Below are 16,995 nucleotides of genomic sequence, written 5' to 3'. Positions count from 1 at the left end.
GTATATTTACAACGTACTTGAAGTGTGAGATCAACTTCCTGAAGTGAAGTTTGGGTTCATATATGTGTGTGTGTGTGTGTGTGTGTGTGTGTGTGTGTGTGTGTGTGTGTGTGTGTGTGTGTGTGTGTGTGTGTGTGTGTGTGTGTGTGTGAGAAAGACAGAGAGAGGGGAGGGAGTGAACCATGGAATGCTGTGATGTCATCAGCCCAGTCTCACACACACACACAAAGGAGGACCCACAGGCACTCTGACTCTCAGCTTAGTTAGCACACACTGCTGTGGAGCGGCTGCCTACATCCTACTGTGAGTACTTCAGCATATGCTACCTTTTTTTTTTTTTGTGACTCCCTTTTAGTTTCTTTTTGTATCCTTCACTTTCTCCGCTCACTTTCCTCCCTTTTTCTTTGGTTTCCTTCCCTGCAGACTTCAGTGTGTGGCAGACAGCGATCTGTATCCCACTAGTGATAGTCTGAGACAAGCTTTCTTCCCCTTCAAGTGCTGCTTATGCGGTAGCCATTGTTTAACTTACCACTGAAGCCAGAGGAGCCCAGTTCTGTTAGCCTTGTTAGAGAAACTGCTTCACACTTTTAAAAGCTTTGACCCAATTATTATTTTTTCCTTTTTTCCCCCTTAAAATCTGCCACTGGCCATGTCGGGAAAAAAAGCTATTATCTTGTGGTGCTACAGAGACGAAAGAAACATGGGTTTTTGAATGGGGTGTGAAGTGGGGAGGGGAAGAAGTGAGGTCGGGACTGATGACAGAAACAGTCCCATTCCTTTGGAATCTCCTCCCATTCTTGACCACAGTCTATCTGTCAGTGCAGGAACAGAAATTAGGCTCTTCCCTGTCTGTGAAAAAAAGCACAAGATGACCAACTGAAACATGTATTTATAGGAATGACCACAAGCAAAAACCAATTTCTATGATGAAGCTGGGTCTAGAAATATATATGACATTATATATTACTAAAGTGGCAAGGCATAACCTTTCAAATGTCTCTGTGTGTGTTTTCTTGTAGATTAACTCAAAGATGGCCTCCAAAGTCAAAGTAAACTGACATCGTAGTGGGGCGGGAAGCAAAACACAGAAAGGAAACAGGATTTTGAGTGTTTGCCAGTGTGTGTGTCTTTGTGAGATTATACAGAATGTCCAAAGGTGTATGATATTCACACTGATTCATAAAGGTAACTATATAGGTGAATAACATTAGAAAGAAACTGGGAGGATCAAAAAACATGAGGCTATAAATCAGGATAAACCGTCCAGTTCAAGAAGCTGCTGGCTGGAGGACACTACCACCTCCTTCCAACTGCTCAGAGTTTGGCCTGGTGGTACCAAATTGACCCACCACTCAGTTGCCAACATGCTCCAACAGATCTTAAAGGACATGTACATCGAACCTGATGTACTCAATGCTCTTAATGAAGAGCAGAAAAAGACTCTTTTCCTGAAAATGCGTGAGGAGCAGGTGCGGCGCTGGAAAGAGCGGGAGGAGAAGCTGGAGAGGGAAGGGGGGGACACTGAGTCCAAGAGAACAAAGCCAAGAAAAGGTAAGCATGCTGCCCCATCACCTCCACTTCACCTTTGTTAACTTTTCTTTTTCCTGTCAATCCAGACTGACAGGGTGCAGCTTCTGGTTCCTCAAGCATACAAACTGTCACATGTTTAACAACGCTTATGCTAGAAAACCATCTATTTTCTTTCTTTTTTCTTCTTTTAGCAGAGCTGCATTTTGTCTCCTTGTAGTCAAGATGTTTGCACAGCATCCTGTGAATCACCTGAAAGACAGCTAGAAAATAAGATTAATGAGACATATGTACATTGGTAGTGATGGATATGGAGAACTACAGGATGTGCTTTATGCTGCTTTAACTCAAGTTGCTCATTATATCATACACAGAGGATTTATACATGAAATATTATTTATATTTAAAGTCCTCAACAAGTAATGATGAACGATGATGCTGATAAATCAATAACATCACACTCACAAATTTAACAAATAACAAAAGCTGTAAATATTTAGTGTTTTATAAGGGACATGCAGTAAAGCAGATCTCTAAGGGTAAAACATGGGCACTGTTCACAAGCACAAACTTTGTTTTCAGGCTCTTAACTTAGATCATTTGTTCCTGGTCACACAATACAGTGTGAGCCTTAGAGCAACAGGAAATGCTCAGAGATTCCACTTATGTGTGGAACGTTATAGGAAATAGATGCCAGATGATAACATTGGCATGAGATAGGCAACAAAAAAATAGATTTAGAAAAATTCCAGCAAATTGGAAACTTAAAAATACTTTGATTAGTAAACTTGTTTATTAGAAACTGGCTTCTCAAAAGTAACAGTTGGAGTCTACAGTGTGCATGGAGCAAACAGAACAAAGCAGCCAGAAACTCAGGAAGCCACAAATCAGTCTTAAGACTGGTTTGACGTACACAATAGAATGCTGTCTGTCTGCATTTTCTCTTGTGTGTCCTAATACTAGTTCCAGTCTAAGCATGCATTATGTGACAACTCTGGTGTCAGAAACTGTTCTATTTTATTTTAATAAAAACACTCCTAGATTATGACACAACCCAAAATGTCAGAATATGACTAAAATCCAATTAACAACAAGTTGGAGTATGTGCATTAACTCTGGCTGGCATAGTAATTTGATTTGTCTTGTCTTAGTTAATCACAAAGCACTTACTATCAACTGTAGTCCAGAGTGAGAGAACAGTGCCTTTTCTATCTTTTAATGACCAATGCAGCTGTCTTTAGGGGGCTGCTTGGAGATTGCAGGCAGAGATCACATGGTTACAGCTTTTCCACACAAGTTATGAGTTATTTTTAACTTAATGTTATTATAATAAAGAAAAATAACAGGAAATGAGTCAGGACTTAGTGCTTTAAAGAATCAGCAAAAGGCAAAACAGGAAGTGTACAGGAAGTCTTTGTGTTTGGATGAAACCAAAAGAGACTTTTTGATTTCATCCAAACAGCCTTCTGGAAGGGCTAATGATACTTTGTTTTATTTTTTTTATTTTTTTATGTCCACCAAATAAAGCCAATGTACTACTTGTCTGGTTTTAAGAGCTCACTTTTTGCCATAAGACCTCTCTGATCATGGGAGTTGCAATGGTTAGCTGACTTCATGGTAATTATTGTTTATGTGCTGACTATCGCTGAGTTCTGGTGTGTCTCTGTGTTTATATTGTAGGCAGACTGCTGATGAGGCAGAGGAAAAGTATCTAGAACTTTGATCATCTTTTTTCTGAATCAGAAAACAATTGTCATTTTATAAACATTACTCTCTGGTGGCTGAAACAATTTTATCCACAGCTGATAGTGACGCTGTCAATTTCTGTTAAGTGTCTGTTATGCTCTATCTGCTGGTTGGAATGCAATCTACAAGGTTGACTGGCAAAACCAGTTCACTTTGGAAGTTTGTTTCAACCAACGTGTTCTCGCCTAGGGCCTCGTCAGCTGTGTTGTCTCGACAGACGACTTCTCTGCACATACAAACATAATCACAAGGCAGTGACACATGTTTGTGCACATCTAAGCACGTGTGCTTTTGTGATCCAAATTCCCCCAAAAACAGAAAAACCAAAAAGTGGCAAGATTACATTTTTTAAATATAGGAATCTGGGCTGGATTTAGGGTATAAAGTGATACTTCCATGACTTAAATGACAACACAGACTAGGTCAGGGTAATAAGAATTTTTTTATTCCATTTGTATTATCTGCATGAGCACCCTTTCATACATTTGTGTTGTGCTTGGACCCAAACTGTTGATTTAATACTTGGTATTCTGTAAAAAATTCAAATAGCTCATTGAGTTGATCAGATTCACCAATGATGAGGTTTTTTTTTTCTGAATAATACAAATGATAAACTAAAACATCAGAGTACAATAGCAATTAAAAGTTTTCTTATTTCGACAGTTCTTTTGTCTTTTGAATAACTGTGTCTTCAAACTTTTGACTGATCCTATAGTATAATTTTAGTACTTTTCATTTTTTAAGTATAAGTTTAAGACACATGTTGTAAGACTCTAATCTTAGGGAGTATTGCATATCACACATTTTAAAGCAAAAATCCAACTGAATTCTCTGGATTTCTTTTCATTATAATGAAAAGTATAAGCCTATGAAACACTAGGCATTTAACAGTTTCACTCTTTATGTTTTTAACTTCTGTTCTTTCACAGACTTTGCTGTGGTGTTTAAGTAGAAAAGCTTTTATCTCTGTACTGTATAAGACATTAATTAAAACAGAATTTGCAAATCATTCATACCCTATTAACAGAAAATTATCCAGACAAGGGATATCAGATCTGCACATATATATATATATATATATATATATATATATATATATATGCAGAAGAAATCTCACTGAAATTTTAAATAAAGTATAAAAATTAATAACAATAATAATAATAATAATAATTGAATCAATAAATAAGATAAAAAGCATCCCAGGTTTAATTAGTCAAAGGTAAAGATAAGCATAGGTTTATGTCTTTTTAAGGATTGAAGGATGAAAAATTCAAGGATGAAGTTTCTCAACATAACATTACCAGAGATGTAACTTTATCCTCACTTATGGCACACTATATCTAAAATGTTAAGATTATCCAGAAAAAAATATTCTTGCAGGTACAAGGAACACTGAATGTCCACAATTTGCTCAGCAGCACTAATTAAAATCATTTTAGGTGAATCATGGATTCTACATCCTGTTTTTTAAAGAAGAGAGGATAATCTGTGTGGTTATCAGCGCACAGTTCAAAGCTAACATCTGTGATAGAATGAAGGTGCATTAGTCCACATGCTGGTATGTATATATAATTGGAGTACAATAACTATGTTTTTCAACAGCCAACAGTAAGAGTGTGAGCTGGCTCCTCGGCCGTGATGGTGATGTGTCAGTCAATGTGATTGGTGAGGTGGATGAGTTAACCTCCAAATTTATCTGCTCTGGACTTGGAGAAAACAAGTCACCCAATCTCCAGAACAACACATGGTAATTCTCTTGTATAATATAAAAACCGAGATTTATTTATTTGGATTACAAACACTAAAATTTATGACACGTTAAACAGATTGATTAGAACACCAGTTTATTAGCATTAATTGAAATTCATTCTGTTGTTGTTGCATATGATTACTTTACTCTGTGAGAGAATACTTAGAACTTGGTTGTATTTTATAGCCATCAAACTATCCTGAAGAGCAGGAAAATTACCGATGATGTCAGAACTGAGAGAGAGAACCTGCCTCCCAAAACGCACCCTGGAATATCCTTGAATTTTAAGGTATGTTGCTGTTTTGTTGCTTTAAAAATGTGATATTTGTCAAAAACACAAAATCAAAGACAGTTCAGATGATTTTATCATATATATTCAAGGAGGTTAATATGTTGAGTGATCTTATATGTCTTTAACATAATCTCATCACCTTTTTTAATAATTCCGTGGTATAAAAGATATCAATTACACTTGTGAACATAACTCCATTAAATAATCAAATCATTCTAATTTGGGCTTCTTTTTCTGTCATAGTAAGAACTTGATGGAGATGATGTCTGGGTGTGTGATGTTTTGATTGTGAGTGTAATAATTTTTGAGAGGTGTTGGTTGTGTTGCGGGAGTACCTTCTTTTTTTGTGCTATCTCAATAAAAGATTTGCTGTGTTGTCATGGTAACCTTGTGCACACTGAACCACACTAAGCCAGGGTGGATGGTCTCATCTGGCTGACCATGATGGTTCTGAGCTGCTTGCTGATCTCTCAGTGGAAACAGGGATATCACTACCAGTTTACTGGGGTTCCTGCCGACATGTCATTCCAAACTCTGAGCAGACTTGCTTTCAAAATTCTTAAATTCCTGTATTATTAGAAGAGTTGCTGGATTTTTATGCCCGGTCTGGCACCCTTTTTTTCCCCCCTTACTTAGTCCAAATACTGAATTTAAAGTTAACAAGGATGACGTGTCATCTTTTGTAACAATTAACATGGTATCTTCTCTCACAACAGGGTAAATGTGAGGTATCGAGTACTGTACTCCCTCTGCCGGTGAGTTGAAGCAACTGCTTTCCTTACTTGAGCTGTGCACTCTCAGACTGCATCAGGGCCTGGAACTCATGTAGTGTCTATGTTAAACCCACAGGTGTCAGTGAGTGAGCATACACCAGCCACAGCAAAAGAAAAGGTATTTATGAATCTAAGCAACTATAATTTTTTTATGTTTTCTGAAATATATTATTATTATTATTATTATTATTATTATTATTATTATTATTATTATTATTATTATTATATGTGGCTTGTAAAGCAATTTTTTTTTTTTTTTTAAATGTATTCAAGTCTGAATAGCAGAGGAAAAAACTTTCAAATTCTAGAGTAATGTTATTAACATTATAATAATCCACTCCTTAGCTCTTTAAAAATGTGGATTTAGAATGCCTGTGTGTCTTTTCATGGCAGTCCCACCCCCCATGAGTAACAGGAAATGGTGGTTAGGGCCAGCTGTCCCCTCACTCCCAACCTCTCTGCAGATCGTCTTTCTCTCAGCATTTCCGTCTTTGTGCTAAGGCTTGTCTGAGCTGCCACACCCCTTAATGGCTTGCTCTGGTGTTTTTTGGAGAAAATGCTTTCTGTGTTCCTTTGCATCCTTTTTGTTTTTTGTGTTTATGTGCAAGCAAATGCATGTGTGAGTTTCTGAGTGCAGGTGACATGCTCTGCATGAACAACTGAATCACAGACGCAAGGCAGGATTTCTGGACTGCCCTACAACAGATGGTTGATGAACTTGATCAGGGAATTAAAACGCCAGAGATAGAGAATGCGTCAGTCGCAGATGGATGGGATTGTGGGATAGTCTCCTGAGGTTTGGGCGCGTGAGCTCTCCTCTGTTCTCTGTTTTCCTCTTCTCTTTGCCACAGAAGGAAATGGCTCTCCTTCACATCCCTTAAATCTGTACCAACCTCCCTATATTGCAGGCCCAGCACCCTTGCTGATGTGCCAATGAACATCCTCCACCTTAGGAGGTCTGTCCAATCTGGCAGCCAAGGATTCAAAGCATAAATCTCCCTATGAAATTACTCTGTTAAATATCTCTCTTGTAGACTGAATGATTTGTTACCAGGAACAGAAGAGGACTTGGTTTTGGTGCTGTAGGCGTGGCTGTTGCTGGCGTAGGTTTTCTCCAGCTGATTCTGTGAGGAATGGAGTCATTCTGTGAGAGGAGGTGGGAGTAAGACTGTTGATTAAGAAGGCGTAAGATCAGGATGGAAGATTAGCAGGGCAGCTTGATTTTTAAGTCACCTTATAATTTTCTCCCTACACATCCTTAAACTCTTAATCAGTGGTCATAGTTCTGAGTGTTTAATTATGGAACAGCGTTGTCATTGGAGAACTGTAATTTGGTGAATCATTTATCCATTGATTTAATCAAACATGACAGTAATTCCAGTGTATGTAAATTAGTTGTCAACACCGATTGCACTCCTCTGTCCTCTTTTTTTATTCTTCACTCTGCAGCTCGACTTGAAATCAGCCAGCACCACCGAGGAGAAGTCGGATACCCAGTCCTCCATCTGCTCCAGGCCTCCCATGAGAGTTAGCCCTGTCAACGTTAAACCAGCTTCTACAAACGCAACACTAGGCTGTGTCAACACGAGACCTGGCCTCACACATCCAAGGCTGGCAGCCACCACAACGTCCTCTTCCATCAGCAACACTGTCAAAATAGTCTCTGGATCAACGTCTCTCACCCAAGATAGCCTGTGCTCAAAGGAACCCCAAAAGCCTCACGAGTCACAGGGTGGGAAAGGTGAGTGAGCATGACATCAAAGATAAGGGTAAATGTTGGGTCAGATGTCAAATTAAATTTAATGTAAGATTGTTTTGGGCCCTGAATGTGAATGACAAACTGCCTTGGGTATGTCTGACCTTTTTTTCAGATGATATACCAGACCTAAAAGTATATACTAAATATTTTTAAAGTTCCTGGAATATCCTTCTTCATGTATGTTTACATTAGATACTATAAGAGACAGTCACAATTCTGGTGTGAGCTGAAACTGACTCCACAATACTGCAGGCAGTCAGTGCAAGCCATTGAGCCAAGAAGAGAATCCCTTTCTTCTCTACCTCTACTTTTTCTTTAAGAGTAATAATGGCTGTGAGAGCTGAGAAGAACCAGTCTGGACAAAGTTCACACTAGACAGGTTTCTCATTGCTGCAGTAAGGAAGAAGGATTTATTTTCCCCAAACCCAATGTGCTGGCCAAATAGTACCTCAGCTCCTTGGAATCTTTATGAACTGGCAGGGAGAAAAAGACCTGCCTAGAGGGGAAAAAAAGCTTATGTGGCTGAGAGTTGGTCCCTGGTACCATATCCCTCCTGCAAACCTACGTGTTCGGTAGCTTCTTCATTGTCTTGTTAGCTAAGCAGAGGTGCATGGTAATACAATAAGATCAAATTTGCTGTTTAACAGATATTTATTATCAGGCGCAATATTATATTAATTTTAATTTGAAATGGATTGAATGAGTAACAGGAAGTCAGTATTTAATTATTTGTTATATTTAACATGCTATGCATGCTGCATTTACTCAAAATGACATCCTGAATCAGCATAGAACTTATACAAACTGCATTATTTAAAGAAAAATACACACACTGATATTTATTGTTAGATGATGTTGTTATGGCTATCTTTGCAGAGATGAAACCAGAATGAATGAGCAGGTTTGTGATGAACTGGTCTAATGAGAGAGCAGTAGCAGCTCGTTAAAAAAATGAATAAAGAAAATAAGTAAATAAGTAAATATATATATATATAGAAATACACTACCGTTCAAAAGTTTGGGTTCATTTTGCCATGGGATTCAATAGGGAAGTGACCCCAAACTTTTGAACGGTAGTGTATATATATATATATATATATATATATATATATATATATATATATATATACACTGTATATTATTTGGTAGATGGTATATTATATTATTATTTTAATTGGTTGGTTAATTTTTCAAAGATGAACTCTCTCTCTCTGATATCCTGGGCCTTACTAACCCTTGAAGGGTTTTACTGATTTTTATTTTATTTTATTTTATTTTATTTTAATCTTGTTTAAACTCAGCAAACAGTTTTACAAACAAATTAATTTCTTCAACAGTGACTTGCTTCTGCATAGAATTGACCAGAGTTGAGGTGAAGTTAGCACCATCCAGTGGAAATCTATGATACTGTAGAAAAAAAGTCCTGTTGGAGAGAAAAACTCATTTCCATAATATCCCTCTGCTGGAAAAATGCTCATCCTGCAACACAGTCTGTCCACCAACATGTTGCAACAGATCATGGTTGTTAACTTGCACATGGAAACAGCTAAGAAGAAACAAACAAAACTAAGACAATTCAATGATTTTGCCATTGTAGAATATTTCCCTCAGAAAAAGTCAGCCTTGCAGGAGCCTCTCACAACTTAACAGATAGCTCCTCATGACTACGTGTTGGCACATTCTTCTGTCTGCATTTTTTAGCACTTGATAAAGTCAGTTTAATGGGGAAAAAATCCTTAACGTATTTGTTGCTTTCCTTCACTTTTGTTTCTGGTTCATTTTGGACATTCCTAGCAATTCATTGAGGGTAAGACCAAGCACAAGAGCATGCACATAATATTATCATCTAGAGCAATAAACTGTATGAAGACCTTTTCACAGATATTAAATGTTTTTACGTGGACTGAACACAGCATATTATGTTCAAATGATGTTCCAAGGAATTTATGCTGTGCTACTGTCAAGGCAGACATTGCAGAGCTTTTATGATGTACCAGTTTAAACTAGAACAGTTTCACAGAACATAAATGATCAACATCTGAATACAAAGAAGAAAACAAATGTCCATTTCCAATAAAATGTAGTAGCAGGGGGTATGTAGTTCATGTGCGTTTGTGCTTCCACCCACATTAGCAGCTGGATATTAGATCACTGGACGATTCCTGGGCAGCGAATTACAGATGAATGTAGGGAAGAGGAAAGGAAAGGCAAAAGAACAGCTGGTGTAGTGGGAGTTGAGGTGGGCTGAACACAGTGCTGAATGAATGTGCCTTGTCTCTGGACAAGTGTCTGTCCTTGACAATGGCAGGAAGCTTGCTTCACCAGGAGGAGGGTAACTCAGGCTCATGCCTCAGCTGTTTTCTTTCAAATGAGGGTAATGACACAGATTCCTACTACTCATGAACAGGAACTGTGGCCCACGCAACACTTGTAGTAATCTGCATTTGTGACATTAGTTTGTGGTTCATGTTAAAGCTGAACTTAGATTAATTCCGAACTCCTGAATCAAACATTTAAGAAATTATAGTAGGTAATGCAGGAAATTGAATTCATAGCCAAATAGCTTTGGTTAAGTCGGTCTGGGACAAAATAAAATGTGTCCCTTAACTGAAATCAATACATTTTATAGAAGAAAATGACGAACTGTTGTGGATGGTAGACGATGGAAGGTTATTTAATCTGTTGTGATTAATACTATGCTGGATTATAACTAAGTTTTTTTCAGTATAAATGAGGATCATTGAGAATAAAGAACACAGCATGGGTTTAGTGCAAATCTAATCCCAAATCAATGATTAGATTGATTTATCGGTAATAATGTATTATGAAAAAAAAGAGAGAGAAAACTATAGTGGATATTGAGGCCATAAGTGTTTTTGTTTTTAGCTGTGTTTTGAGGATAGGTGCATGAGCAGTCTTCAGCAGCTGGCAGTTTGCATGCGTGTTTGTGTTTATAAACCTTACTCTCTCTGTCCAACGGCTTCCTCTCCTCAATCTTCACCTTCAGAGCAAAGGACAGGCATTCCAGCACTGCTTCCCAACTCTAGCCTTGGGCGACTCTTAGCCAGAGCTGATAAGTGACAGGGGCCCCAGCCCCCATTCAGGAGCCAGCCCCCTCCACGCTTCCACACACATGCATACACTCACCTACTCTTCTCCTCTTCCCTGCCCCTCAGTCCACAGACGTGCTCAGGAATTCTGCCCCAGTTTACCACGACTACCACCACTAACCTTCACTCCCAGCCCTCCCAATCCATCCCTGCCTCTTTTCCAGCAAGAGATGTGGAGGTCTTTAAGGAGATAGATTAGCCTTTGAGTTTTGTGCTAGCATGCTCGTTGACACTGCATCCTGCACCTTCCTCCTTGTCTTCCCTGGGATGAGATGTGATAGGTGCCACCAGAAAGCTCAAATATAGAAGATTAATCAGTTCTGGAGTGTGATTTAATGCATGCATTGTCTTTTATGTCAATGACTGGTTTTACAGGTAGCCTTAATCCGTTTCTGTAGAAAGAGTTTAGGGTGCAGCTGCTGACAAGAGTTCCAGGCAGAAAAGGGTGGAGTTCAAGCATTTTTTGGGTGTGTTAGGACAGGTTCGTCAGGTTTCCCATGGGTTGTGTTAAATTTTATAGTTAATGCCCATAACACCAATACCTCTTCTCCTTCTCCCTCTTCTTCTCTTTCTATCTTTCCATCTCTATTAAGCATTCCACTCAGACCTGCACCAAGGCTCTGAGCAAAAAAAAAAAAAAAAAACCACTCTGACCATGAATGTGTATGTGCCTGTGTTGTGCACGCATCTGTGTGTGCGTGTGTTTGGTGCGTGCCTGAATGTGTGTCAGCCTCAATTGCTGGAGCCTGTCCAAGGTTTCCGTGGTGACCACACAACACAACGAGACAATCAGAGGCAAGCCCACGCAGCGCGGTGAGAGGACATTAACACAGGAACCACGGGTCAGGGGGCAGGAGAAGGCAAGGGAAGACAGGCGGGGAGGAAGATGAGGAGGAAGGTAGAGGGAGGTGTTGGAGCCACAGAGAGATAGGGACAAGAGAGAATAAGAGCAAGAGAGAAAGGAGGGTAAACAACAATAACCAATAAAACAACCTTAAAGGCTACTTTAGGCATCTTCCTTTCAAGCCTGCAAGACATCAAGAGCTTTAAAGGTTTCCTGGCCCCAAGAGTGCCCGTGTGGTTTTGGCTTTACCCCACCTCTATGTGTGTGCTGTGCTGCGGTATTAGTCAGAGATGGCGGCATGCGTGACTGAATCTGTGAGCAGGAGGGGTGTGTGAGGGTGCGTGTTTGAGTTTATGTGTGTGAGAGCATGCACGGACCTCAGTGTAATGTGAAAATGTGCGTGTCTTTTTAAATTCAACTGTTAGAAATGGTGTGTGCGTGTGTGCATGTTTTCTCTTTATTTTCTGTATGTGTGATTTTGTGTGTGTGTGTGTGTGTGTGTGTGTGTGTGTGTGTGTGTGTGTGTGTGTGTGTGTGTGTGTGTGTGTGTGTGTGTGTAGAAATGTACGCGGGTGCTCTCACATATCTCTGTCCCCCGGGGATGACGCTAAAAATATGTGGCTCCTCAAGCCTTCTGGTGTCTGAGCAGCGTCTGTCTGCTCTCCATTGCCGTCCCTGTGGCCCTCCCTCCCCTTCGTTACTCCTGTTCCCTCCATTCCTCCCTCAATTACACCCTCTTCCAAACACAGTACCTCAGCAAGCACGCACACACACACACACACACATACATGCACACACAAACAAACTACACCCAGCTGTCTCCTTACTACACTTCCACTGAGGATGACCTCTGCTCAGCCAGAGTGGGGTAAAGGGAGGCAAATGAACAGGAAAAGAGAAGATAGAAAATAGTAAAGAAAAAATTTAGGTATTACATCTGGAGATGAGGGATAATGGGATTAGTTGAGGAACTAAGTCCTGTTATTGCAACAATAACTTACATGTTTGTTAACATTGTTTACTGATTTGTTGAGATGCATATATGATCCCATGATACTTTGTATCATCAGATCTGTTTGACATTCTTTGTTTTTCTGCTTTTTTGCACTTGCTTTTTGGATGCATGTCTAAAGCAAGGCTGCTTGCTTAGATTTACTGTAAGACCAGAGCTGAGTAAAACAGCTTTTTCACAAGCTAAATTTGGCTTGTTGAACAATGATACAGATGTACACAGTTTATTTTAACCTAACGTGTTAAAAACTGCTGCTCAAAGCTTCTTCTGGTTTTACGTTGGAGCTCATCTGTGTTGATCAGCCTAGTCTCACAGAAACATGCGAAATTACAATCATGACCTCTTAACACAGCATTACGAGGTGAAGACACATACAGTAATGGGTTAAAATTGTGTGTTGGTGACATAAAAGGCAACTAACTTCTTTTCTATTGACTCAATTACCAGGGTGACAAGTTCAGGTGCAGGCGGTGGTGACGAGAACAATAACTTTGATGAAAAGTTAAAAAACTTTGTGTATTTAATTCACAATCAAAAGTCAACTGATGTTGTGGTTCATTTAATTTCAGACTGTAAACCATTAATGATCTTTCAGCAAGTTGTGTAAATGCCTTATCTTTTGTTTTGTTTTAACTTTTTAAGTCTGACTATGTTGCTGGTGACACAAAATGAAACTGCCAGTCATTATTATAGTACTTAAAGGGTTAATAACCGAAACCTAACCAGAAAGCAACTTAAACTGAAAACCTCACTAAGACCGGAAAACAGCTATTCCAGTCTTTGTGAGGATTGGTTGGTTATAAGCAATATTTGCCTCAATAAGTACAAGTAGCCTAATTCCATATTAATAAGAATGTGGATTATGGTCACTTATGAAGTCAGTCTGGTTGGGCTGGGAGTCAGTCATTTGTTGACTTAATCCATTTCTAAGCTAACATTAGCAAGTGCTACACATTCTTGGCATTGTAAGGAGAAGCACTGAGGCAAGGCATATTCATGAAGAGTAAAGCTTCAGAGTTAATTATCCCTCTCCATATTGCTTTATCTCACATAATAAGCTCAAGCTTTTATGATGATCTCTCTCTCTCTCTCTCTTTCTCTCTCTCTTTTTCAGATGTTGGTGTTTTAGAAACATCTCGGACCTCTGCTTCAGGGGAGGTTGGGGCATCAGGGAGGGCAGCAGTCTGTACAGGACGTGGCCGAGTGGCTCAGCTCATGAAAACCTTCAGCGCTGATACCCCAACACAGACCCCTCCCCGTGGTATTAAGCCACCCCTTCCTACCAAGCCTAATCATTTGCATGTAGTGACAACATCAACAGTCAGGTAATCCTTAAACGATGATGGACAGTCACAAAGCCCACTCCAAGTGTCTGTGCTTGGAATAAAATCACCCAAGACGATGTCAGACACCTAATATGGAGCACCAGTTGGAAATTTAAGGGGATAAAAGACTGTAAAGGGGGCTCAGAAATGGTAATTGTTGGTATCTCTCCCAAAGCACAGTGATGAAAATGCTTGAATTCTTTAGTTTTTGGATGCTGCAGTACTGTACTGTAAACACTCTTTATGGGAGAGAAAAATCCAAACCAATTAATTGTATTTGAATATTTGGTTTTATAAGACACAAAAACATAAATTCACGTTGATGCTTCAGTCTTTGTGTGACAAGGAAAATATACTGTTTTTCTAAAACAGTTTTATGTCTGATTTACACAACTTGTGCACACTTTTTGTAGTATTCTAATCAATTATAAAACAGTTTTCATTGCGCACACAGGCACACGCATAGCTGTTTTTTTTTCTTAATTTCTGTCTTCTTGAACAAAGTAGGGCATGGGCAGGCAAAGGGGTGAAGAAGGTACAGAAGGGTCCTCCATCCTTTTTGCTGTTTCTTCCCAAGGAATAATGTTGGGTTTTTTTATTTGTCACAATGCAATGTATGTCTGTCTCTGCCACCTGGCAGGAGTCTCGCTGCGACCTGTTGTGGACCAATGACAGTGCCAAATACACACTCATCTGTCACTCCCAGTGGATCAAATCCTGGCAAGTTAGACAGTCACTGCCAAATAATCCAGCTCTGTGTTGCTGTTCCTATTTTCAGTCTTGTATTTGAGATGAGTGCCTGGATGCTGTTGTTGCTTTTGAATTTTCTATATGGAGACACATTCTTTAATGGGACATTAAACAATCTTATATGATAGACAAGTTTATCCTTGATATCAAGATTAAATGGTGCAAGGAAAAATTAAACAGCTAAACTTGTGAAGTTTCTTGAATTTCTTTGTCACAGTTTTTATTTTGTTTCTGTTTGTGTAGTTAACTTTCACAAAGCCAATTTTCCTAGAAACCTTTTCACATCTTATAACTTAAAGACAACAACTGTTTTAGATACTGATTAGTATATTATTTATTTTACTGTCAGTCGTGATAACTTGCATGTCATGCAGATTGTACTTACTTTAGAGCCAAAGTATATATATTTTTAAATGGCTAGTCTCAGCATATAGACCTTCATGCTGACCAGGGTCAGTATAAAATTTTAATTACAACTGCAGCGCAGCTTCTTGACCATGCTTTTTATTGTTCACATTTTTTTTGCTTAATGTCTAGTAATGCTCTTCAAGCCTGCAATAAGGCTTTAAATCTTTGCCAGTGCTAAAACAGAAACATATTTTTACACATTTATGTGCATTATTTTCATTACAGATAGCAGTTACCTTGGCAAATGTTTGGCAGCTGGTTAATCTGTTTAAAGAAAATCCCCATTATGATAACATCAGTTTGTATTTACTCAGCTTGCTCAGTCGTAATCAGTTGACAGATGCTCTCTTCTTCACTGAAGCAACACAACAAATTCACTTAGAAAGGTGTTTTGCTGATCTGATCTCAGGGAACGTGAAGTCCAATACATAAAAAGAACCGTGTCTGTGTCACAGGAGCCATGGAGGTAAAATAGGGTAGTTTAGGATCAGTGAGTTTATTGTATTAATGAGTAATGATATTAAATGAGCAATTCCACATTGCATAATCTCTCGCTCTGTGGGTAGCTGACATTTTAATGGCCATAAGAATGGAAGTCTAATCCATGCCTACCTACATACTGTATATACATATGTACTCGTATACTGTATGTGCAGAAAGACAGGGAACATAGAAGCAGTATATATGAAATGCAATGCAATGATACAGCATACCAGTGTGCAGTAGTCTCTGTATCCTCTGTAGGGAAGAAAATGCAAGTGTGTAAGAGCTTAAATCACTGTTTTGTAGTTGTTTCACAGAAGTTCAGAGGCCAATGATTCATCAAGCCTCTTTCATTTCTCAACAGGCTGTATTCATAAAAACAAATCCATATTTTTGCTAGTACCCTCAATACTTTTCTGTCTTTTTCTTTTGGAAAGATTTTAAGAAATATCATTACCAGTTATTGTTTCAATTGAGATGAATGAAGTGTTTTGCATCAAGGTCGAAATGGACCACAACTCAGCACTGAAATCAGACATCAACTTCGTTCTAGAAACTGCTACACATGGTTTGCAGCAGCTTTCATTTACTTACATTTAGATTATCACAATAACTGAAGCTGTATCAAAACCATGTGAAACCATTTGCATAAATGCAATCATTTGTTATACAGAAAGGAAAGAAAAACATATTGTTGCATTGTATTTATTAACTGTAAAAAGTTCTAAATCTTTGAATTTCTGAAAATTTGCAAACTAAAAGTGTGAGAATAGTTGCAAAAAGCATCATAACCTAACACATCTCCCAGCACAGAGCATATATTTCAAAGACAGAGTGCCGATGGCTTTGATTAGTAAATTTTCCCTATGTTGCAATATGTTAAGGCAATGCTCAATCCTTTCCAAAACTGTCATTTCACAGCCAAAGTAAGAAGACCTTGATGGGAAAAACATGTCTTGGAAACAAAACTCTGCTGTCCAGATATTCTGTATGATCTTGGATCTTGTATCTGTGCAGGCCCACATAGAGGACAGCAGCAGTACAGTGAACAAAGCACATTGTGATTTCTGCAAGTCATTTACAAGTGTTGTTCACAGTGAAATTTACAGAAGGCTACTCATCTTTTACAACATAAGACATCGTGAAATATATAGCTTCTATTGTGCACACTAAGTTCTCCTGCAACACACTGGAAATGCTGAAGCACGCAACTGTG

At 38.8% G+C, this 16,995-nt stretch overlaps 1 protein-coding gene across 1 annotated transcript; it reads left to right on the top strand.

Annotated features, from left to right (window-relative positions):
- Positions 1 to 235: 235 nt before the first annotated feature.
- zgc:100829 (uncharacterized protein LOC445149 homolog) lies at positions 236 to 15,081 on the top strand. Its single transcript, XM_042009303.1, has 8 exons — positions 236 to 303; positions 1,020 to 1,551; positions 4,876 to 5,020; positions 5,210 to 5,312; positions 6,032 to 6,070; positions 6,165 to 6,206; positions 7,538 to 7,829; positions 13,928 to 15,081. The coding sequence occupies exons 2-8, from the start codon at positions 1,365 to 1,367 to the stop codon at positions 14,140 to 14,142; spliced, it is 1,023 nt and encodes a 340-aa protein (XP_041865237.1). The 5' UTR covers positions 236 to 303; positions 1,020 to 1,364; the 3' UTR covers positions 14,143 to 15,081.
- Positions 15,082 to 16,995: the final 1,914 nt, after the last annotated feature.

This window comes from Melanotaenia boesemani, chromosome 15 (assembly GCF_017639745.1).
Source record: "Melanotaenia boesemani isolate fMelBoe1 chromosome 15, fMelBoe1.pri, whole genome shotgun sequence".
Lineage (NCBI taxonomy): Eukaryota > Metazoa > Chordata > Actinopteri > Atheriniformes > Melanotaeniidae > Melanotaenia > Melanotaenia boesemani.
This window is presented reverse-complemented; position numbering and strand designations above follow the sequence as displayed.